The sequence below is a fragment of the Staurois parvus genome, unplaced genomic scaffold (genome assembly GCF_062004578.1).
Source record: "Staurois parvus isolate SC_StPar_1 unplaced genomic scaffold, SC_StPar_1.0 ptg000412l, whole genome shotgun sequence".
Lineage (NCBI taxonomy): Eukaryota > Metazoa > Chordata > Amphibia > Anura > Ranidae > Staurois > Staurois parvus.
Window position 1 is genome coordinate 1,750,514 of NW_028318208.1, and position 24,237 is coordinate 1,774,750.

At 41.1% G+C, this 24,237-nt stretch overlaps 1 protein-coding gene across 2 annotated transcripts in view; it reads right to left on the reverse strand.

The window, feature by feature from the left end:
* Positions 1–24,237, reverse strand: part of RAB26 (RAB26, member RAS oncogene family) — a 346,450-nt gene that overhangs the window by 284,327 nt on the left and 37,886 nt on the right. For both annotated transcript variants that reach the window (XM_089686811.1, XM_089686810.1), the window contains one exon: positions 13,644–13,754. In XM_089686811.1, coding sequence (XP_089542937.1) covers positions 13,644–13,754 — 111 coding nt within the window. The remainder of the gene's footprint in view (positions 1–13,643; positions 13,755–24,237) is intronic.

Here is a 24,237-nt window from a genome sequence, read left to right on the forward strand (position 1 = left end):
AGGAGAACCTCCCAAATGCCCAGAATGCACTGAAAAGTGCAAAATTATTAACTATTTCAGACTGTTTCAGAGAAATACAGAGAGTAGAAGCAGAGACAGCAGTATGTGTTGAGATTAGCTTAGGTGTGAGTTGCTCAATAACATTTCTTTTGTTTCCAAGGGGCACTGCTCGACGGCCTGGGGCCATAAAATGCCCCTGGTACCTTTTTTATAGGTTTTTTTGAGTGTGGGCAAGGACATAGGGGCCCCATGATCCCCTATTGCCTGGGGGCCCCATGAGTTGTCAGTCTGCCCCTGAACACAAGAGAACATCTGTATGGCTAGCATCTTCTTATATGGGAGTTCTTTTACAGGCCAAAGATTTGCAATTCTGTTCAACTCTTCCTGGAATTCACATACCCCTGCCACACATCATAGACAGGTGAGTGACACCAGTTTTCTGTAAAACAGAGGATCATTACAGCGTGGTCACCACCCTGCTCGAAGCCTTCTGGATTGGTGGAGTCTCGGATGCGGTCCCCCTGTACTTTCCTCTTCCGTAAGCCTTTTCCCAGTGTTAAGCTGCATAACGAACATTCATATGAAAATTCTCAGCACATTCGATGATGATTTGAAGCTAAATTTTGTCAGCTTTTAACGCTTAATTTTGGAATTAATTAAATTTCACGAATGCAAACCACGTACCACGTTAGAAATCTGTTAATTCGAGAAAGATTTTCCATCCTGCTCCTTTGATTTTTCTCATCACTGCAGTTGAAAATGAACAGCGATTTGACCCCACTAACAATTAGAAAATCCAATGAACATTCTTAAAATGAAAAATGTCAAACTAAATTCACTAGGTGGATCCCTTTGAGAATGAGCGTGCGCACGAAACGCGTCAGAAGGAGCCTACATGCTGAGGTCACGCTGCCGCATCCACGTGATGGTCCGGTGGCCATCTTTGTAAGTGCTTTTTATCCATTGATGATTTTATGGTCCATGTGGTTGCTATCTTTTTAATAAAACATACTACATTATATGATACTGTCTCCGGGCTCGGTCTATGAGCTTGCCCTCTAGGAGGAATTACTTTCCTTGGTTCACCGTAGGCTGGAGAAGGAGACTTGGCTACTCTGCTTTTGATTGTTCATTTGGTGTATCACTGGCTTCTTGAGAGATCCCGCCTTCAACCGGGTCACCAGCAGGAAGAACAAGCAGGAACACCCCTTAGTGTCTGGGCTTCCTTGATACCTACTTGTGGTGAGTGCATTATGGTGGAGGTGCAGTACGGAAGTCACAGAAGTCGATTTTTGTCAAAATGTTGATCAAATCAACATTTTGTTGATTTGATCACATCACTTCATTTTGGGACTATTATGATATTTAGAGGACTTATTTATTTTCATTTATTATACCGTCCATTTTGTTTCTTCATTGGAGAATTCACTATTCTTTTTTTATATGTTTCTTTTTTATGACGTTTCCTTTCTCTTTTACTATCACGCTGGTCATCATTGATTATAACACACATTTTTATTAGCGCTGCACATTGATATTATAGTGTTTTGTTTTGGTGGAGACAGAGGGTTTGCTACATTGTGCTAGCTGCTTTACTTTTCCCTTTTTTTGTCTTGTGCGCACCATTTATTCTTTGATTACAAATTCTACTAGTGTATGGCCAGCTTTAGTCCTGGTTCACACCTATGCGTTTTTCAGCGCGGTTTCGCTTTTGCAGAACCGCACGACAGTCCATTTAACATGATTTCCTATGGGTCAAGTTCACATCTCTGCGTTTTGCACTGTTGCGTTTTTTTCCAGCAACTGGTTGCGTTTTTGGTTCCATGGACTTCAATGGGAACGCAGCGGAAATGCATGAAAAATGCATTGATTACGTTTTTGATGCATTTCTGCTTTGTATTTGCTGGTTTTTCCTGCATGACAAGGTTTCCTATGGGTCATTTTCACATCTCTGAGTTTTGCACTGGTGTGTTTTTTGGAACGGGTCAGGGACTTTTTATCCTGCACCAGGCTGCGTTTTTGGTTCCATAGACTTTAATAGAAATGCGGCAAAGTGCAGTGCTTGCGTTTTCAATGCATTTTTGCTAGTTTCACTTGCATGACAACAGACAACTCCCAAAAACACAAAACACATCAAAACAGCATGTGAAAAATGCAAGATGCACCCGGAATACGCATTAACTGCAACCTGCATAGGTGTGAACCATGCCTTAAGGTGGGAATACACGATTAGAAAATCGACCGATCGGTCATCTGACGACCGAGAGGCGTTCATTCGTTCGACGAAATTGTGGCCCACATTAACCAATCTAATAAAATCATATGTCGGGCAATATGTAGTGTTGACGTCTTCCGTACAAGTGGAAATGATGCGGTGTGCGTGTGACCTTGTAGCCACGCCCTTCCAGCCGATATACACAATTCCCAGCAATGAGTATAATTTATTTATTTCAGGTACTTATATAGTGCTGTCAATTTACACAGCACTTTACATATATATTGTACATTCACATCAGTCCCTAACCCTCAAGGGGTGTACAATCTAAAGTCCCTAACTCACATTCATACATACACATACTAGGGACAATTTAGACAGGATCCGATTAACCTACCAGAATGTCTTTGGAGTGTGGGAGGAAACCGGAGTACCCGGAGGAAACCCATGCAGGCACAGGGAGAACATGCAAACTCCAGGCAGGTGGTGCCGTGGTTGGGATTCAAACCAACGACCCCAGTACTGCCATGAGGAAGTGCTGACCATTTAGCCACTGTGCTGCCCACATATAGTTTTCTTTTCTTTGGCTTTTTTCCCTATGTTTTCACCTGGTGATCTGGTCAGTAACCCCTCCTGTATGAGCCCCGGTTCACATGTTTGCAGCCGTGCAGGCTGCGTTTTGCACGGGCAGGAGAGCCCATTCATTTGAATGGACTCCCGTGCCCCGTGACACGCAGGGAAGAAGTCCCTGCACTTCTTCCAAAAAAGCAGCCCACACCGGAACCTTGGAGGAAACCAACACAGGCACAGGGAGAACATACAAACTCCAGGCAGGTGGTGCCGTGGCTGGGATTCGAACCAACGACCCTAATACTGCCAGGTGGAAGTGCTAACCATTTACCCACTGTGCTGCCCATGACCTATATACATAAATAGTGATACATAAAATAGAATCTGCAGAATTCTGCTTTCATTATCTCATTAGGCCAATCTACTTTTAACATTTGGATTTTTCCTTCGTGTTTACGAAGATTCCTTGGACATAAACATCCGGGTCATCTTCTGTTTCCGCTCACGCGTGATAGCGCTTGATAGATTATTTTCGTACGACCGTCCTACCACTGCATAGAAAATCGGTCGTTCGTATGCAAAACGACAAAATTTTTCACTGTCGTTCAACCGGATTTTTTTGTTCACAATATCGTTATTGGTTAAAACATCCCGCTCACCAACGAAGAGAAAATAGTTCAATCAGTGGTTCCACAGAATTTTTCATACGATTTTTTTTTTCATGTGTACGGGGAATTACACTGACAACTTTGTACAATACAATATGACCCTGACTCAATGACAACGTTGGCCCTCCATCTCTGCGTCTGAATACTATCTTGCATAGAGATCACGGGATTATTGGAAATCAATATAAAAGACAGATCTGAGTACTTAATGTAGCAGCATTTAAAAATCCAGGTAATACTTTTTTAATGAAGGGATAACTTGAACAAGAGGGCAGATTTTTCATCCGCGAAGCATTGCAGCTCTAATAAAAGGATTCACAATAGTCAATCAAATTAGTTAAACTTCAACTAATCTCTGCGCATCACTAAACAATGAATCAAACAAATTAACATAAGAACAAACCTACCTAATTATTCAAATATAAATACATCATAGAAAATTATGAATTATCACTTATTATAACAAGTACCGTGGAAAATTATTCAAATGCACACAGGTAATTCAATCACATAAATCAACAATTAATTAACATACCACCCGCTAATTAATTAGACTTAATCTAAGATATCTATCTCAATCACCAAAAAGAGGATTTGTAATCAGCATATAAAGCAACCCCAGTGTACATATAGATTTGTTGATATACAGAGAAGTTTTTTTTTTTATGTAATCTTTATTTTACGTTTTGTAAGCAAAACAATGAAAAAAGTCCATATCCACATTTGTGCAAGGTATACAGTGCTACCAATTAGAAGACTCCACAAGCACAATATCCATAAGGCTACGTTCACACTAGCTTTGTCAGCAGGCATCAGACAGGCGTTTGGGAAGCGTTTTTAACACTTCTCAAACGCCTCTGAAAATTCTGCACATGGCAGCACACAGTGCTGTTCATAGGGAAGCGTTAGCATTGCGTCGCAGCAAAACGGACGCCTCTGGTCGAGTCAGGAGGAGTTGAAGCCTCCCATTCAAGTCCATGGTGCCGCTCCGCAAACACCTAGCCGGCGTTTGCGGAGCGTTAACCTCCCTGGCGGTATGATTATTTCAGATTTTTGGTGCTGAAAGCGGTACCATTTTTTTGGAAATATGTATTTTTTTTATTGTAGGCCTGTAATTTAGGAATAACTCACTGAAATCTGTCCAAACAAGAGTCTAGTAAAAATTCCGGATATGATAAAACTTGAAACACGAAATCATAAATTATAATTTAATAAATAATCATAAAAAATAATAATATAATAATAATAAATGTAATTCAATAATATAATCAAACCAAAAACACTGAAATTTGAAATATAGCGCCAAGTTCGCACATCGCTGAGCAAAGTCGCAGAATCGTTTTCAGTGTCTGATGAGGAATTTCCCCCACGAATCATTATCACTCAATTCTGCAAGTGGTTCTGATTTACTATCGCTGTTCTCTAGCCGGTCTAAAACCGCTTTTGACCTAAAGGGACGCTTTTTGGACGCCGTGGACTTTTCTAAGTTTCCAGGCAGAAAGAACAGTAAAAATGCAGGCAGGGCGCCGGACAAAGCACTCGGGACAAAATGTATGTGAAATGTTTTGAAACAGCAATGTTTTACTATGTAATAATCATTTTTCCAAAAATGACATTTTTTAAAAAAATTTCAAATTTGCTGCCGGTTCCGGCGCCCGTACGTCCCGACGTCACAGGGACCGGAACACGGAAGCCGGCATCTGCCGGAGGAGATGGCCGGGGACGCTGCAGGGGACGCATCGCGGGAGCGAAGGACAAGGTAAGCGCTGCAGGGACTCCCTATGCAACGCTGCATGGTAAGCCCGAGTGTAGCTCGGGGTTACCGCTTTTGGTACTGAAACTCTACCCCGAGCTACACTCGGGAATACCGCCAGGGAGGTTAATACCATTTAAACTTCATTGTACGCGTTTGTGGTGCAGTTTTAACGCTTGGCAAACGCCTACCAACCGCTGCAAAAGCAGGCATAGGGCATTTTTGGAGTGTTAAAAACGCTTCACAAATGCCTGTCTAACGCTTGTTAGACGCTATAGGGGCGTTTGGCAAGAGTTAGAGATAAAGTCAAGTGTGAACGAGCCCTAAGGGTTCATGTAAATTGCAGCTGCTAAACCTGACGTTCAGGAGCTGTTGAGCGTTTTTTTTTTCAGCAGCCCCTGAACTCTCCCTAAGTATCAAAGGGATTCTGTCATTTGAATAGGAATATAAAGGGGAAGACAAAGAAGACAGTTAATACCTCTCCAGCTGCCCTTGCTGTTGATCTTTTCTGTGTTGAAGAGATACCACTGGCTGAAAAATCTTCTGATCAGACATTTCCTGAAGTGTCAAATGTTTGGTCCCAGTTCTGCTCTGTGCTTTCTCCCACTGGCCCCTACAGTACACAGTAGTGACATAGGGGCCAGCGGATTCAACCACTGACCGCAGCAACCAAAATTCCCAAAAGCATTGAAATCCAGAGATTCTTCAGGCAGTGGTATCTTTTTAAAACAGTAAAGATTGACAGCGTGGGAAGAGTAAGCACTAAGGTGCAAGAAAGTTCAAGTTTAACCATTCTCAAAAATGCTTCCTCCTCCTCCTCTTACCTATCCTTCCTAACCTGTACAATACGAAGAACATACTTACTTGTTTTAATCTGCTCTGGTCTAATCATTTGATCCTGCAGCAATGGCTCAGGGAGTGCTCAACAATTGTGAATTTCGGGAGCCGTGACGTCACCCATAGGCTCCTATAGGCCAGCTAACGTTGGCGCACCCTCCTCTCCCCTACACCTGCCAATCACTGACACAGGAGAGCCAGAGCTGTGGGATCACGTAACGAAACGTAAAAATACGTAAGCATCAGGGTGGATAAAAATCAATGATTTTTTTAAAAAAATCAAAAAAATCTGATTTTTTTTATTTAAATCAGATTTTTTTTTATTTAAATCGATTTTTTTAAATAAAATGCTTTTTGAGGAAAATATATTACCATCCAAAGGTTATTCCATCATGAAATAAAGATTCGTTTTTTAATTATGTAGAATAAGGCTGTATATGTTTAATTTTTTTGGTAAATAAATTCCATGAATCCATTCACAATGTCATGCTCTTCCAGAGGTTGTTGTAAGATTATTGGGCAGTTTCTCTGCCTACAAGATATTATCACAGATGATTGGTTTACTTTTGCAGTTCTCAAAACTGAATTTGACTCAGCGGAGATCACATGCCTCTTCTTCACAGCAAAAATGTTATAACATGAACAGAGTTAAGAAAAAGACCTTCATCCTAACTTCTACAAACCTATGAATACAGAATCAACCCCTTCAGTGCTAAGGTTCAAGAAGTTCAGTGAATAGAATAGAAACAATATTTTTCTGATTGGAGTGGAATAGATCTGCACAAGAAGAAAGTGAAACTAAGTGTGAGGAGGAAGGGGCTGACAGTCTAAGTTTCTTAAAATATATATATTTTGTTTAGCCAAATTAGTTACCAAACATGGATGTTTAAGCAAATCACATATGCTGGAATGTTATTGTTTCAGTTGAATAAATCTATTTAAATTGTTATTATTAAGGTAATGATTATTTTTCTCCTTCCTAAGTACAACAGAAAAGTTGTCCAAATATGAATGATTAACCTATTAAACTGGGGATAAAAAAAACTAATATGAAAAGTTGTTATTCTAAAAATCTTCATCTACTTGTATATTAAAGTTATACCAGCAAGAATTAGTCTTTATGTAGAAAACTAGGATTTAAATCAAGCCTTACTGACTAGTGATTTAAAATCGTGATTTAAATCAGTTTGATTTAAATCAAATCCACCCTGGTAAGCATACAGATCTTTTTTATATAGGTTCGACAGGATAGATAGGAGGGGGTAAGGAGCATTATTAATAATAGTTGCACCTAAGCCGGCCATACATGGATCAAAATCAGATCAATTTAGACGGTTCCTGCTAAACTGGCCAAATTCCAATCCACATATGGGCAGAGTGATTGTACAGAGATCAATCGACTGTTAAACTTCTGTACAAATGCCCAGCTGGAAAATTTTTGCTCAATGAGCACTGGTGGAACAAAAAAACAAATCATCTATGGGCTGCCTTAGGCTTTTCTTCCACTTTAATTGTCTTCTTTGCAGGGAACTCCTTATAAAATTGTTATTCCAGCGACGACGCTGCTTTATTTGTCATTTGGTAATGTTGACAGAACAACTTCTTCTCTCCACAGCTACACATACTGCAAGAGCAACTAGAAAGAGTCAATCCTTTTCAAATCTGTTGGACAGCAAAGCATATGAAGCAGAGCTGTATTTATGAGAGGCCCAATATAAAAACAGGTTCACACTATAAAGCTCAGTTCATAAATCTCTCTTTTGATAATAAATACTATCAAAGTATCCTATAACTGGCACTCATATCAATACCACAAGAGTCTGAGAACACCTGACCATCACTTCTATATGAGCTTGTTGGACATCCCACTCCAAAACTATGGGCATTCATTTTCAGTTCCCCCCACCCCAATGCCATGCCTCTATTTTTTTGGGAAGGCTTTTCACAAGATATTGGGTTGTGTCTGTGGGAATTTGTATCCATTCAGCCAAATGAACATTTGTGAGGTTACGTACTGATGTTGGATGAGACGACTACCTTCGTAATTGATTAAATAACAATATGAATGGGTCCCCACCTTATAAAATCCCCACCCTATATTTAGTTTCAAACAAATCTTTAGAAAATAAATCTCCAAAATATACAAATATACAAGCAATTAGTGTTAAATTAAAATAAATAAATAAATGAAGTAAATAAAGTCTTTTCCGCAAATATAGTGAAAATAAGACCCAGTGTCATTTAAAGTCCAAAATTTATAAATAAATAAAGCAATGTCCAAACTCCAACTTGATAATTCTTTAAAGATGTTGAGCCTTTCCTCTGGCTCCCAAAGGTTGGTAAATGCCTCAAAGAAAAACAAACTCACAATAGTGCATTATCTTAATGACAATATTCCATATCACTCTAAATTTAGTGCAATAAAATGTGCAAAACCAAAAACAAAATAAACCAACACTGTGCAAAATCAGTGATGTGCTTCACTCTGTGCCAAACACAACTCCAGTGATGTGTCACCTCTACTGAAATCAGCAATTATACCCTTACCAGAAATCATAGGAAAAAACGCCTTATATATCAATAGAAGGTATCACCAGAAACGCTTCTTCTCCTCTCCTCTACTCCTGAAACTTTCCACTTTGATTACCTTCCCCTCATGGTCCCACATGAGCCTTGCCAAGATCTCATACAGATTCATCAAACACATAAAAAACAAGCATGGTAGATGTGTTCCCTGTTCAAGGGGTTACAAGGCAGCTTCCAGGTGGATTACTCTGCGGTTTCTAAGACCTAAGATGGCCGCCGTACCACTTCCGGTTCTTGCTCTGCGTCCGACATCACTTCCTTTTGACGCGTTTTGTCACATCCGGGACTTAGTCATAATTCGTAATTGGTGTTCCAATTCATCCCAAAGGTGTTCAGTAGGGTTGAGGTGAGGGATCTGTACAGGAAACTCAAGTTTCTCCATACCAAACTCATCAAACCATGCCTTTATAGAGCTGGATTGGTACACAGGGGTACAGTCATTCTGCTACCACAAGGCTGGAAGCACACAATTGTCTACAGGTCTTTGTATGAAAACATATGAGACATTTGGAGAGGTAAATCCAACACAACAAACACTTTTCTCCTGCGCTAGGAAAGGACTCAGTAGACCCAATAGGAAGGTTCTGGAATATACATGGTTTGCTGCCCTCAACAGACTGGGGTGGTCCAAATACACTGGATGCAAATGGAGAAACATAAAAAGGGTGCACCAACCTAGTGCATTATCATTTAAAATATTTATTGAAGAAACAAAGTAAGTATCATACTCACAATAGACATAAAAACACAGGCATGTCAAACTGAACAGGATATATGATCCAAACAACATCTGAGTCCATACGATGGAACCCTGGATGACCAACTGGCTAACGCATTTCAAGGACACAACCTCTTCCTCAGAGCCAACACTACAGGAGTCTGCACTTCTCTTTATATAAGTTACTAAATTATATCAATAGGGCCGTATCAAAACCACCCGAAGGCGGAGCCTGACATCACATGACCCATTGGTATCCAATTTGAACATTGGATAAGCAAAAAAAAAAAATTAATTAATGATAATTGTGAACTATATTAGGAAAACATATATATAAAAATAATAACGTATAATAAATATAATAAATCTGTAAACAGTTTGACATGCCTGTGTTTTTCTGTCTATTGTGAGTATGATACTTTGTTTCTTCAAAAAATATTTTAAATGATAATGCACTAGGTCGGTGCGACATTTGGAGAGGTGTCCACACACCTTTGGCCATATAGGTAGATGTAATGGTCAAATGTGTACAAATTTTTGCCCATAAAAGTAGTGTATTCCTTTTATCCGCTGATCAGGACACATAGAACTGTCTCAATACGTAGTTACAGAAAAAGGCATCCCTTTGTATAAAAAATGTTTCTTAGGCTATGCCCTGTTCGGTTGGCAGGCAGCATGCACATTTTTTTTAAAGGTTTTTTCATTTGCCAGTCACATAACAAGAACATTCAGTGCCATAGCTGAACAGATACATTCCATTTAGAACTTTTCACATTTAGATCACCAGAATGGTACGGCAATAAAATTGAAATGTACACCAATATGACTACGCACTTCCGACCTGGTTCCTCACATCTGATGGCAAAGGAAGTATCTATGCCTGTTACAGTTTTATGGTTGCTATATATGTAAAGAGTACAGTGAATATTTTGAAGTAAAACAGTAAAATAAGAAGTAAAACTTTTAACAAAGAACTAAATCATGGAGTGCATCCAATTTCTACATGAGGATGGAAGTGTTAAAGAACCCCCGCAATACAGTACCTCCAACTGCTCTACTTAGGAAACATCTGAACCAAATGACCTCACAGTCCAGTGTCACTTCCCTCTCCTCCCAAGGTAATTCCACGTACCATATATCCACATTTACCTCCAGACTTTGAATTGGCTTTCAGAGTATCCTGTGAATCCACCCATCTAAACCAGATTTTATTAAATTTTTTGGGGCAACTGTTTGGGGCAACTGCGGGCTTCATAGGTTATTCTATATAAAGTAAAAAAATGGCCACTGCCCCGGTCTATAACTGGGTGTTACGGATATCGTATGTACTCTCCAGCGCCTCAGGATATGCACAGCCAAAAGGGAAGCCAAGGGTACCAGGACAGCGACAACCAAAGGAAATGCTCCAGGGGTGCAGCCCTCCTCAGACAGAGAAATCAGCCACTGGATAGAGAGAAAACAGGTGGCGCACACACCTAGTGCATTATCCAAGGTTTATTGTAGGAGTGAAATAATAAAAACATACTCACAGACGAAGCATGTATCTAAAAAGCATAGAAAAATGACAATGGCCACAACGGCAGGCAAGGTGTTCTCACTGTCAGTGCGGTCAAATGGCTGAGGCATCAACAGCAAGGCTCTTACTTTCCATTCATCATACATCAGCATCAGAGGTTGGTCATCAGCTCTGAGGAAAGGGATTCGTCCCCGAAACGCGTCAGCCATTTGACCGCACTGACAGTGAGAACACCTTGTCTGCCTTTGTGGCCATTGTCATTTTTCTATGCTTTTTAGATACATGCTTTGACTGTATGTATGTTTTTATTATTTCACTCCTACAATAAACCTTGGATAATGCACTAGGTGTGTGTGCCACCTGTTTTCTCTCTATAACTGGCTGTTACAGCAAGGAACACATGGATGGGCAACACATGTCAAAAAGAAAAGAAAGTTCCCAGCACAACTTGCCAGCCAGCTAACAACCGAATTAACCTGTCTAACAGTATACATTAAAAACAGGGGTTTAGTTAGCACACATTTGCAAATACATACGTAAGCCACAGAGCCACGTCACGGCACCCCGATATTCTGTGGTCCTAACTCTACAAATTCCCTCCCTCAGGTTCGCCTGCCCTTGATCTATCCATTAAATACATGTGCCTCTACTATGGGGGCTCTCAAAATTTGTAGAGTTAGGACCAAAGAATATCGGGGTGCCTTAACGTGACTCTCGTATGTATTTGCAAATGTGTGCTAACTAAACCCCTGTTTTTAATGCTGGACAGTTTAATTTGTTTTTTAGTAAGCTGGCTGGCAAGTTGAGCTGGGAACTTTCTTTTCTATATTCTATAGAAAGGCAGTTCCAACTTAATCCGTTTTTGCCATGCCTCATTACCAACCTGGTCAGAGTGAATCCACTGGATTGCTATCATCTTCCGTTCATAAAAGTACAGAAGGAGAAGAAATACATTTTGTGGCAACGTCTAATTCCGCATCGTCTATCAGACCCAGTAAACATCTCTCCGGGCTGCAAATACTGGGCAGGTCAAAATTATCTGCGATAAAAGTTGTAACCTGGGACCAAGAGGCCTAACTTCGTCACAATACCAAACCATATGTATAAAGGCCCTCTGTAGTATTACATTTATGACAGTTATGAATTCTCTCACTTACCCATCTTGAACAAGGGCAATGTGTTTGGTATTTGGTGGAGATAGCTCATTTGAATCATCTTATCTTTGGATGATATAATTGTGGCTAAATAAGTATAGAGGACTTCCGTCCATAACTCTTCAGAAAAATCTGGTAGGACCTCCACCCAACGTTTTCCCATGCACAATTGCCTCTGTCCTCTCCATGAAAAGAAAATAAAGGTGTAATACTGAGATATTGGCTTAGCATGATGTGACTATATTAACAATTGTTCTACCCTAGTGGTTTGCAGGAGCACATCCCCCCTCCCAAACTGGGCAGTCGCCATGTATCTCAACTGAATGTATTAGAAGGACCAGGAGACCAAAATCCCTTTTTTTAACTGCCAATCTCGAGAAACAAAAAGATAATATTTGTATATTTGGTGAGCATACTTAATATCATATTGTGCCCATTGGTGACTCCCTTCCACCTTATACAAATCTTGCAATAACAGGTTGAACCACAGGGGAGCATTAGGTGACCGGGACAGAGGAGTATCCCCCACTACTTTGGAATCAACATGCTCATTTCAAAGGATCCTGGGGGTGCCTTCCTTCATAGAGTCTCATCTTCTCCTGAGCAAGTTTTTGTGTGTTCTTTCAGACACTTTACTAAAGCATGTGCTGTATAAAAACGTTGATCTTAGGCTGCTGACATTGATTTAAATAGACATGATATATAAAAAGAACAGTTAACTTGATTGGATTCTAAAAAGGTACAATTTTCCTTTAAAAAAATCTTGTCAAAGTACAAATCCAAACTGTGTATTTGAGTTACAGGAATACACTATTATGTTGAGTCCATTCAGCAGACACCCTTCTTGGGACCATCAGTGGTGAAATTACCACAAGTCCCAACCTTTTTAGTGGCCATTACGTAGCCATGAACTTTTTGATGTAACCCAGAAAAGAATGGAAAAGCTGGTAGAAGATTCAACTTGCTATAACTATTATTTCTCAGCAAAACCTAGCTGTGCAACACAACAAACACTTTACTCCTGCGCTAGGAAAGGACTCAGTAGACCCAATAGGAATGTTCTGGAATTTTCTGGAATATGCACTGCTTGCTGCCCTCAACAGACCCGGGGTGGTCCGAATACACTGGATACAAATGGAGAAACAGAAAAAGGGCTCACCGACCTAGAGCATTATCGTTTAAATAATTTATTAAAGAAACAAAAATAGGTATCATACTCACAATGGACATAATAACACAGGCATGTCAAACTGAACAAGATGTATGATCCAAACATGGTTGGCTCTGAGGAAGAGGTTGTGTCCTCGAAACGCGTTAGCCAGTTGGTCATCCAGGGTTCCATCGTATGGACTCAGATGTTGTTTGGATCATACATCTTGTTCAGTTTGACATGCCTGTTTTATTATGTCCATTGTGAGTATGATACCTATTTTTGTTTCTTTAATAAATTATTTTAAATGATAATGCACTAGGTCGGTGCGCCCTTTTTCGGTACCTAGCTGTGCCCCTGAGATTGGAAAGATACAACACATCCCTAAACCAAAGGCCAGCGTTTTGTGAGTTCCCCATAAGCATACCATTTATGTCTCTGATGAAAAGTAAAAGAAAGCATCAAAAGCAACTTACCCGAAAGTCAATCCCAACGGTGGAGATGAAACTTCCAGCCAGGAATGCACCATCTTTAAATCTGACCAGAAGACAAGTCTTTCCCACTCCAGAATCGCCAACCAACATCACCTAGAATGATAAAGAACATAGTTGATCACCGTGGATCTGAATATCTATTAAATTTAAAGCCATTACTTTCAGAACTAGTGCTGGGAGGATTCAGCTTGGGCAATGTGTGGTTATCTAGGGGATAATTAGTGTAAAGGCTTGGCTAGAGGGTTAGGTTAAAGCAGGCCATAGACGGGCCGTTTATCGGCTGAATTTTCGGCGGATAAACAAAAAATCGGTCGGTCCCGTTGCCAATGCTGCCACCCATGTCCACGAAAAACGTCAGTTTTTCGCAGATTTTCCAGCATGACCGATAAAAATAAATTAGGTGATACGCGAAAAACGGCCCCACTAATGGTGTGACTATCGGACGATTTTTCGTGCAGACGAAAATTCGTCCGATAAACGACCCGTCTATGGCCTGCATTAGTGTTAAGAATTGAGGTAAGTGTATCTAAACACAACAACAAAACTGTAATATATAGCAGCATAGATGTGGTGGCTGCATTAGTCTTTTTTCAGGCTAAGAACATTTTTAGCAAGTACAGAAAAGACCTAATAATTTTGCCTGAAATTCTTTGTCCTTGTCCTTTCCTGTGAGCCGAACAAACAGCAAATACAATGTTATCTTTCTTTTGTGAACTACTAATCCCTTTAACCACCACACACCATAATAATTAATATATATATCACACATACACACACCGTAATAATTATATATATATATATATATATATATATATATATATATATATATATATATATATATACACACATATATATATATATATATACACACACACATACACACCGTAATAATATATATATATATAGATATATATATAGATATATATATATACATATATACATATATACACACACACACACACACACCTATATATATATATATATATATATATATATATATATATACACACACCGTAATAATAATATATATACCAACACACACACACATATATATATACACACACCGTAATTATATATATTTATATATATACATATATATATATATATATATATATATACACACACACACACATACATACATACACACACACACACACACACACATATACATAAATATACATACACACACACCGTAATAGCCTAGATGCATTCATAATTGAACCTCAATGTACCAGCAGCTATGCGTGCGTGTAATTCTAATACCCATCAATATGCAAATATTAAAAATCAGTGCCAAGCTTGTGTATACATAATAAAATAATGAATGAATAAATAAGCTTCCCACCAATCATATACTACCAATATCAAAACTAATTTACAATAGAGTGAGATATATTATGCAAGCCCTCTGAGGAAGTCACATGTCCTGTGACGAAGTGGTATTGCACAAAATTGCTATACTTACAGAAAGGCCGGATATCTTTGAAGCGATGGAGCACCCATACAATGTGAATGTATTATATTTGTTGTTGGGAGGAAATTAAAGGATAAAGCACTTTAGCATTCTATTTGCATGGTGTTGAGTGGAGTAAAAGGAGGAGAAGAGCACCAGGCTGATGAGAACCACTATCGGGCACACTGAGGATTGCTGATCAAAGTCAAGTTAAAGGGACACACGCGGTTTTTAACCGAGCATAAACATGTGAGATCAAAATATTAAGGTGAGAGTACATCTGGTGGTGGTAAAAGCAGAGTTGGCATTAATGAGCACGAAGGTGGAATCAACTATTTAGAGAAATATCTTAAAAAGTGTTCTTTTGCTTATGAGGACACAACTGCATCAGAGCCATTTAATGTGGCTGCATAATATATTTTACTCTATTGTAAATTTGTTTTGATACTGGAAGTATATGATTGGTGGGAAGCTTAGTTATTCATTCATTTATATATTTATGTATATACTAGCGCGGCACTGACTTTTAATGAAAACCACCATGTAATAGAAATAAACAAAGGACAAAGGTCTATATATTTAAAGTCCAACTAGGACTCCTTCCTTAGATACAGTGGAGAAATGAGTGTAGCCACTTACAGACAGAAAGTGTGATATTCGAAGGATCACCAGGTAAAAAAAAGGAAAAAAATCCTGAAAAAAGTAAACTAATGCAGCCACTATATATTTGATAAGCTGCAATATATATCACTTTTTGCTTTTGGGTTTCAGTATGCTTTAAAGTGGCTCTAAAGGCTGCATGCATTGTTTGTAAGAAAGTAAAAAACTCTCCCCCCTCAGTCCCCTAAGACTTACCTGAGCCCAATTTCGATCCAGTGATATGCACAGGAGAAGTGGATCTCCTGGGTATCTCCTTCCTCTTTGGTTGAGACAGCAGTGGAAGCCATTGGCTCCCACTGCTATCAATCACAGCCAGTGAGGAGGAATGTGGCTGGGGTCTTATAGACACACAGAGATGGCTCAGGAGCAAGAATGCATGAGTGCCCCCAGGGATCTGTATGAATTTCAGATTGTGAACAGCATCTCTGTTTGTGCAGCCACTATGTCCCAATGGATATCAATGGGACTGCCTGCAAAGGGGTGCACCACTGTGCAGGCAAGCATGGCCTATCATGGGCATATTCTTTTGAACGCCCCGTGTGAACGAGACCTTACATCTACTAGTGTGCTTATGTATGTGCTCTCAAACTGTCAAATGGCCGGTGTCCTAGCTGATCACATGTGCAGCAACATGGCAAGTTCAGATCAAACAGAGGCTAATATAGATATATGCAGAGGCATATTTACAAGGCAAACAAGGCATTTGTCTAGGGCGGCATTTTTCAGGGGGCGGCGGCATTTTTCATGGGGGCAGCGCCGCCCCCCAATAGAAGGGATGGAAGAATGGACACACGCAGCATGAGGACCAGGTGAGATCTAAGAGAGGCTTCGGGCTGCTTGATGGTGTATGCACAGCCTGACTCTTGTTTCTGGGGATGTCCGGAGCTGTGAAGGTGAGTGTCTTGCCTGGGTGACGGGGTTTGCCAGTGTATGGGGGGCGGTGATAATGGAAGGCTCTCGCAGTTGGGGGTGGGGGTGGGGTGTTGTTGGTCAATGTTAGGCTCTTTGTGGGGGAGAGGGGTGTTGGTCAGTGTCAGGGTCTCTCTGTGGGGGGAGCAAATTTTTGTGTTGCCTAGGGCAGCCCGAAACCTAAATATACCACTGGGTATATGGAATTGGTCGAAATTGAGGGGGAAGCTTAGAAGTCAAGAGAGAGCTTTAACGGAGAATCCGAGAGATAGATAAATATGAGAGAACATATCGTTTAGGAAATGGATGGGGAAAATGGGTTGGGGGGAGGGTGGAAGGGTGGGTGGGGGTTAAATTGGGGTAAATGGAAATAGGTATATGTGAATTATTTTTGAAAATGTACTTGATTTTCCAGTGCAAAAAGAACAGCAACACAAGTTTAACCTCCTTAGCGGTATTCCTGAGTGTAGCTCGGGGTAAAACTTCAGTACCAAAAGCGGTAACCCCGAGCTACACTCGGGCTTACCATGCGGCATTCTCCGGGGGTCCCTGCAGCACTTACCTTGTCCTTCGCTCCCACAATGTGTCCCCTGCAGCGTCCCCGGCCATCTCCTCCGGCCGATGCCGGCATCCGGCTTCCATGTTCCGGTCACTGCGACGTCGGGACGTACGGGCGCCGAAACCGGCGGCAAATTTGAAATTTTTTAAAAATGTCATTTTTGCTGTCATTGCTGTTTCATTGCATTTCACATATATTTTGTCCCTACTGCTTTGTCCGGCGCCCTGCCTGCATTTTGACTGTTCTTTCTGCCTGGAAACTTAGAAAAGTCCATGGCGTCCAAAAAGCGTCCCTTTACGTCAAAAGCGGTTTTAGAACAGCTAGAGAACAGCGATAGTAAATTAGAACCACTTGCAGAATTGAGTGATAATGATTCGTGGGGGAAATTCATCATCAGACACTGAAAACGATTTTGCGACTTTGCTCAGCGATGTGCGGATTTGCCTCTGTATTTCAAAGTTTTTGGTTTGATTATATTATTGAATTAAATTTATTATTTTTATATTATTATTTTTTATGATTATTTATTAAATTATAATTTATGATTTCGTGTTTCAAGTTTTATCATACCCGGGATGTTTAATAGACTCTTGTTCGGACAGATTTCAGTGAGTTATTCCTAAAAATTACAGCCTACAATAAAAAACTACATATTTCCATGCAAAAAAATGTACCGCTTTCAGCACAAAAAAATCAGAAAGAATCATACCGCCGAGGAGGTTAAATAAAAAAAAAAACCCAGAGGCTAATATGGCAGCTTCCTTGGTTCCAAAGAATAGGAGGGTTTAGATCCCCTTGAAGTCCCCTACTGACTATAAATTGCTTTGCATTCACTGCAACCCCAGCAGAATTCTTCTTTAGACTCATAAACAAGTTAAAAGAGGCAGATGCTTAAGTTTTGCAAGGTCGCAGAGACCTCTAAGTGTCAGTGGTAAACCACAATGAAAAACCCATCTCTTGGCTCCTCTAAGTGTAAACCGCACAGAAATAAAGATCATTTCATCAGCAGGCTATTTTGAAAAAAGCCTGGTGTATATATTTTTTTTTTCAAACCGCATGCTAATGAATCATCACAGAACCGGCTTCTAACAGAGGATCCTTATGGGATCTGCCTCAGCAAACTCCCAGTTACTCTATTATCTTCAAGTCAAGGTCCGTTTGGAATAACCCGTGGTAAGCAAATATACGGTGGGCCACAAGAGTGCTCTCTTTTTTTTTTTTTGGTTTTACATATATCCACACCATATTTAAAGTGGCTCTGTCCTAATAAAAGATGGCCTTCTTTTGTCAATTCTAGTTGCCCGACTGTGTCTGAATTTGAGACGTTTGGGTCACCTACCTAGAACAAGTTTATTGTTAAATTGTTACTAAACCCAGGACCCTGCATTCACCATATCCGGTCTCCCGGACTCTGCATTCACTATATCCGGTCTCCCCGGACCCTGCATTCACTATATCCGGTCTCCCCGGACCCTGCATTCACTATATCTGGTCTCCCGGACCCCGCATTCACTATATCTGGTCTCCCCAGACCCCGCATTCACTATATCTGGTCTCCCCAGACCCCGCATTCACTATATCCGGTCTCCCCGGACCCTGCATTCACTATATCCGGTCTCCCCGGGCTCTGCATTCACTATATCTGGTCTCCCCGGACCCTGCATTCACTATATCTTGTCTCCCCGGACCCTGCATTCACTATATCTGGTCTCCCCAGACCCTGCATTCACTATATCCGGTCTCCCCGGACTCTGCATTCACTATATCTGGTCTCCCCGGACCCTGCATTCACTATATCTTGTCTCCCCGGACCCTGCATTCACTATATCTGGTCTCCCCGGACCCTGCATTCACTATATTTTGTCTCCCCGGACCCTACATTCACTATGTCCGCTCTCCACGGACCCCGCATTCACTATATCCGCTCTCCCCAGACCCTGCATTCACTATATCTGCTCTCCCCAGACCCTGAATTCACAATATCCGCTCTCCCCGGACCCTACATTCACTATGTCCGCTCTCCCCAGACCCTGCTTTCACTATATCTGCTCTCCCCGGACCCTGCATTCACTATATCTTGTCTCCTGGGTCCTTGCATTCACTATATCTGGTCTCCCTGGACCTTGCATTCACTATATCCGGTCTCCCAGGACCCCGCATTCACTATATCCGGTCTCCAAGGACCAAGCATTCACTATATCTGGTCTCCCCAGACCCTGCATTCACTATATCTGGTCTCCCAGGACCCTGCATTCACTTTATCCAGTCTCCCCGGACCCTGCATTCACTATATCTGTTCTCCCTGGACCCTACATTCACTGTATCTGGTCTCCCTGGACCCTGCATTCACTATATCCGGTCTCCCTGGACCCTGCATTTACTATATCCGCTCTCCCAGGACCCTGCATTCACTATATCCGCTCTCCCCGGACTCTGCATTCACTATATCCACTCTCCCTGGACCCTGCATTCACTATATCCGCTCTCCCCGGACCCTGCATTCACTATATCCACTCTCCCCGGACCCTGCATTCACTATATCTGGTCTCCCCGGACCCCGCATTCACTATATCTGGTCTCCCCGGACCCTGCATTCACTATATCTGGTCTCCTGGACCCTGCATTCACTATATCTGGTCTCCCCGGACCCCGCATTCACTATATCTGGTCTCCCCGGACCCTGCATTCACTATATCTGGTCTCTCACAGTACACAGAACATGGAAGTGCAATTATTTTAGTAAACATAAACTGCTAAATACCTTTTCTCCTCAGCAGCTAGATCAGTCTTGTGACTTCTATCAGTGTCCAGCAGAGCGCTGGTTAAAGCTGGTAGGAGGAGTTTTCATTCTCTCCTGATTGTCCTATAAGGCTGCAGTACGCCTGACCCTGAGTCTTGACAGCGCTGATTGGCCCTGTGCTGATCACATGCACTCTCCCAAGAAAAAAAAAACTCTCTAGCAATACACACCAGACTGAAAATGTGCATTTTGGCCCTGTGCTGATCACATGCACTCTCCCAAGAAAAAAAACTCTCTAGCAATACACACCAAACTGAACATGTGCAGTTTGCCCCTCAAGGCTCTGTACTAATGAGCAGATGGATTGGGAACAGTAGAAGGGAAAGATCAGAAAAGACAGGATCAAACAGCCTTTTTATGCAATGTGGAGGATGAACCCCTTAGGTTCCACAGTGAGTATAACAAGCATGCTTTACTGCATATACAGACTGATTGTACTGTTGTGGGTTTAGTAACACTTTAACTAAGTTGGCAAGGTTATATGGGTGGTATAGTAAAAATAAATGTCCAAATTTACATTTTAGGGGGGTACAGTAGCTAAATAATACAGATATTTCTGGATTTAGATGCTTTAGTTACTATATTTAAAATAACAACTCAAACCATTATATTTTGGTATTTAATTCCATACACTTTCTAAATTTAGCGGAGTTGCAGTATATCCTGGAAGGCATTCACAGTTCCCAGATTGACTCTAATAATTGCCTGGGGCTGCTATTGAGCTCAGTGCTTCGGAAACGTATGCTGTAACTGGTAGAAAACAAGCAAAGATCTATTCTGGAGCTGGGTCACCATCATTTCCAGGGTATACCACACCAGAGCAACTTTCTTTACACTCAGATGAGGACATATCACTTTTCCATTGCCTACATGTGTTTTGACAGCCTCTCGAATATGCATCATACATCAGTGGTCACATCTGCTAAGAGCAGTTATCCTACCAGGCATTTCCTGCTGACAGACACTTCGCAGCGTGTCAAGATGAACGCATGTCATTCGGCTGAGAACTTAAACCCTACCGACATGTTAACCACAAATGGATCATTCAGAAGTCACAAGACTTACAGTTGTGTTCAAAATAATAGCAGTCAGACATCACTAACCGGATCAATCGCTGTTTTTGGAATAAATGATATTCCTACATGGCAAATAATTTACTAGCAGGTGTAGTAGAGTAATAGAAATCCAACAGACCCAACAGTCATGACATGCATGCTGCTGATTCTGTGTAATTGAATCACTAATTGAGGGGCATGTTCAAAATAATAGCAGTGTGGAGTTCTATTAGTGAGGTCATTCATTCTTTGAAAACCAGGTGGCAATTATTGCCCTTATTTAAGGAAGGAAGGCAGCAAATGTTGTACATGCTGGTTACAGTGCATTTCTCTCTGAAATTCTGAGGAAAATGGGTCGTTCCAGACATTGTTCAGAAGAACAGTGTACCTTGATTAAAAAGTCAATTGGAGAGGGGAAAACATATAAAGAAGTGCAGATAATGATAGGCTGCTCAGCTAAAATGATCGCAAATGCTTTAAAATGGCAACCAAAACCTGAAAGACGTGGAAGAAAGCGAAAAACTTCCATTCAAATGGATAGAAGAATAGCCAAAATGGCAAGGACTCAGCCAACAATCAGCTCCAGGAAGATCAAAGAAGGTGTAAAGTTCCCTGTGAGGACTGTTACAATTAGAAGACGCCTCTGTGAAGCCAAGCTATCTGCAAGAAGCCCCCGCAAAGTCCCACTGTTGGAAAAAAGACATGTGCTGAAGAGGTTACAATTTGCCAAAGAGCACATTGACCGGCCTAAAGAGAAATGGCGCAACATTTTGTGGACTGATGAAAGTAAGATTGTTCTTTTTGGGTCTAGTGGGCGGAGACAGTTTGTCAGACGACCCCCAAACACTGAATCCACTGTGAAGACAGTGAAGCATGGTGGTGCAAGCATCACGATATGGGGATGTTTCTCATACTACGGTGTTGGGCCTATTTATCGCATACCAGGGATCATGGATCAGTTTGAATACATCAGAATACTTGAAGAGGTCATGCTGCCTTATGCTGAAGAGGAAATGCCCTTGAAATGGGTGTTCCAACAAGACAACGACCCCAAACACACCAATAAACGTGCAACATCTTGGTTCCAGACCAACAAGATTGACGTTATGGAGTGGCCAGCCCAATCCCCGGATCTTAATCCAATAGAAAACTTGTGGGGTGACATCAAAAATGCAGTTTCTGAGGCAAAACCAAGAAATAGAGAAGAACTGTGGAATGTAGTCCAATCATCCTGGGCTGGAATACCTGTTCACAGGAGCCAGAAGTTGGTTGACTCCATGCAACACAGATGTACAGCAGTTCTCAGAAACAGTGCGACTACAACCAAATATTCATGAAGTCATTCAAAGGAAAGCAAAATCTTCAAACATTTTTCAGTTTATATAGGGAATGTTTGAGTTTGTAAAGAAGAATACAAACACTGATTTTTTTTGAACTGTCTAATATTCACTTTTCTTCAATTTTCTTAGAGGAACAACACAAATTTGATATATTTTTCTTCATGTTTTGATTTGGAATAGAATGTGTAGTGTTCCCAATGCATTTGTGTGTATGGAAATAAAAGCTATTAGAAGGATTTTCAGCTTTATTCACTTTTTTCAACACACTGCTATTATTTTGAACACAACTGTACATGGTCTGTAGTTAGCATACAAGAAGATCAGGATTCTGCCTATGACACTAATGTTCATGGAGCAACTTCGAGTGAGTCTCCTCTGCTTCCTTACCACCATGACCACGTTGCAATCTGTGGTGCACCTCAAACCTTGACTTTTTTTTGTAGGTCCATGTAGGGGCATATTTGCTGTGAGGCACACAAGGCGTTTGCCTTTGGCAGCACTTTTCAGGAGGTGGCGGCGCTCAGTAGAAGGGACACTGGTTGTCCTGCGCCAGCTCCTGTGTGGTGAACGCGCCGAGGAGGCTTCTGAGGGGCACTGGGGCTGGGCAGAAGAGTGGACTCCAGGAAGGGTCTGATGGTGAATCTCTCTCCCTCTCTCCTGGGGTGCTGGGTCCGCGGGCGGGCGGCTGGGTGGTGGGGGGTTGCAGATTTTTTGTGTTGCCTAGGGTAGTGACGAACCGTCCCTTTGTGATAACATTTTGCCCTTTCTGTTCCGTTTTTTTCCCCTTGTTAAGTGGATCTCGTTCTACCCTTTGTAAAGCTGTATATGTTTAGCAGCTGATTATGTAGACAGGCAATCTATTATTATTATACAGGATTTATATATTATTATTATACAGGATTTATATCGTGCCAACAGTTTGCTCAGCACTTTACAATATAACGGGAGACAATAGAGCAACAATACAGTTCAATACAAGAGGGATAGGAGGGCCCTGATCCTGGGAGCTTACATTCTACACTGTTTGTTTAGGGCTATGAAGACTACCAAACCTTCAGCCTATCCTACAAACTGGCCAATATCACAACACATCAACCCTGGCTTTTCTAGAAAAGTTGGATGTTTATGTAAAAATATGGAAATAATATTGCAAAGTTTTGTTCACCCGTCAGGCGCATACGCGTCAGCTCCATACAAAGAGATGAACTCTCAGCTATAGGCTTTAACAATGTCATAAAGGACACTTTAGACACATCTGGGCTCATCGTTGAGTTCTCTTCGACCCTGTAGATGAATCAGTTGTAACACTTCTCACACACAAATAAATACTTGAATGAGTGACTCACAGTATGTTTCAGTCAACACGCGTCAGTCTACAGAAATCAATCCCATGGAGAAAACCATTGTTCCCTCCAAGAAGAGAAAACTAGTGGGCACAGAGATATTGGCCTGAGTAAACACAAAGCATGCCACCATTAGTGGGTGAGTTATGATTAATGGAGTAGTAATTACTAGTGTGACCTTGCACAGAGGACCTGTGTTTAGTGCCCGCTAGGTGCACTATCTATGTACAATTCATATTTTTTTCTGTCTCTGAGCAGATTTTCCTCTAAACATAATATTCAAAAAGGTGCACAATTTTACAATCAGGGCGTTTGTTCAGCGGGAACATGGGGGAACACAGTTCCGGCACCTCCAGCACTGAATGTATGTAATGGCAATGTGTTGCGTGCTGGAGGGTCTATTGATGCTGGAGGAGATCTATTTTTGTTTGGGGGGGGGTCTATTGTTGCTCTTGTG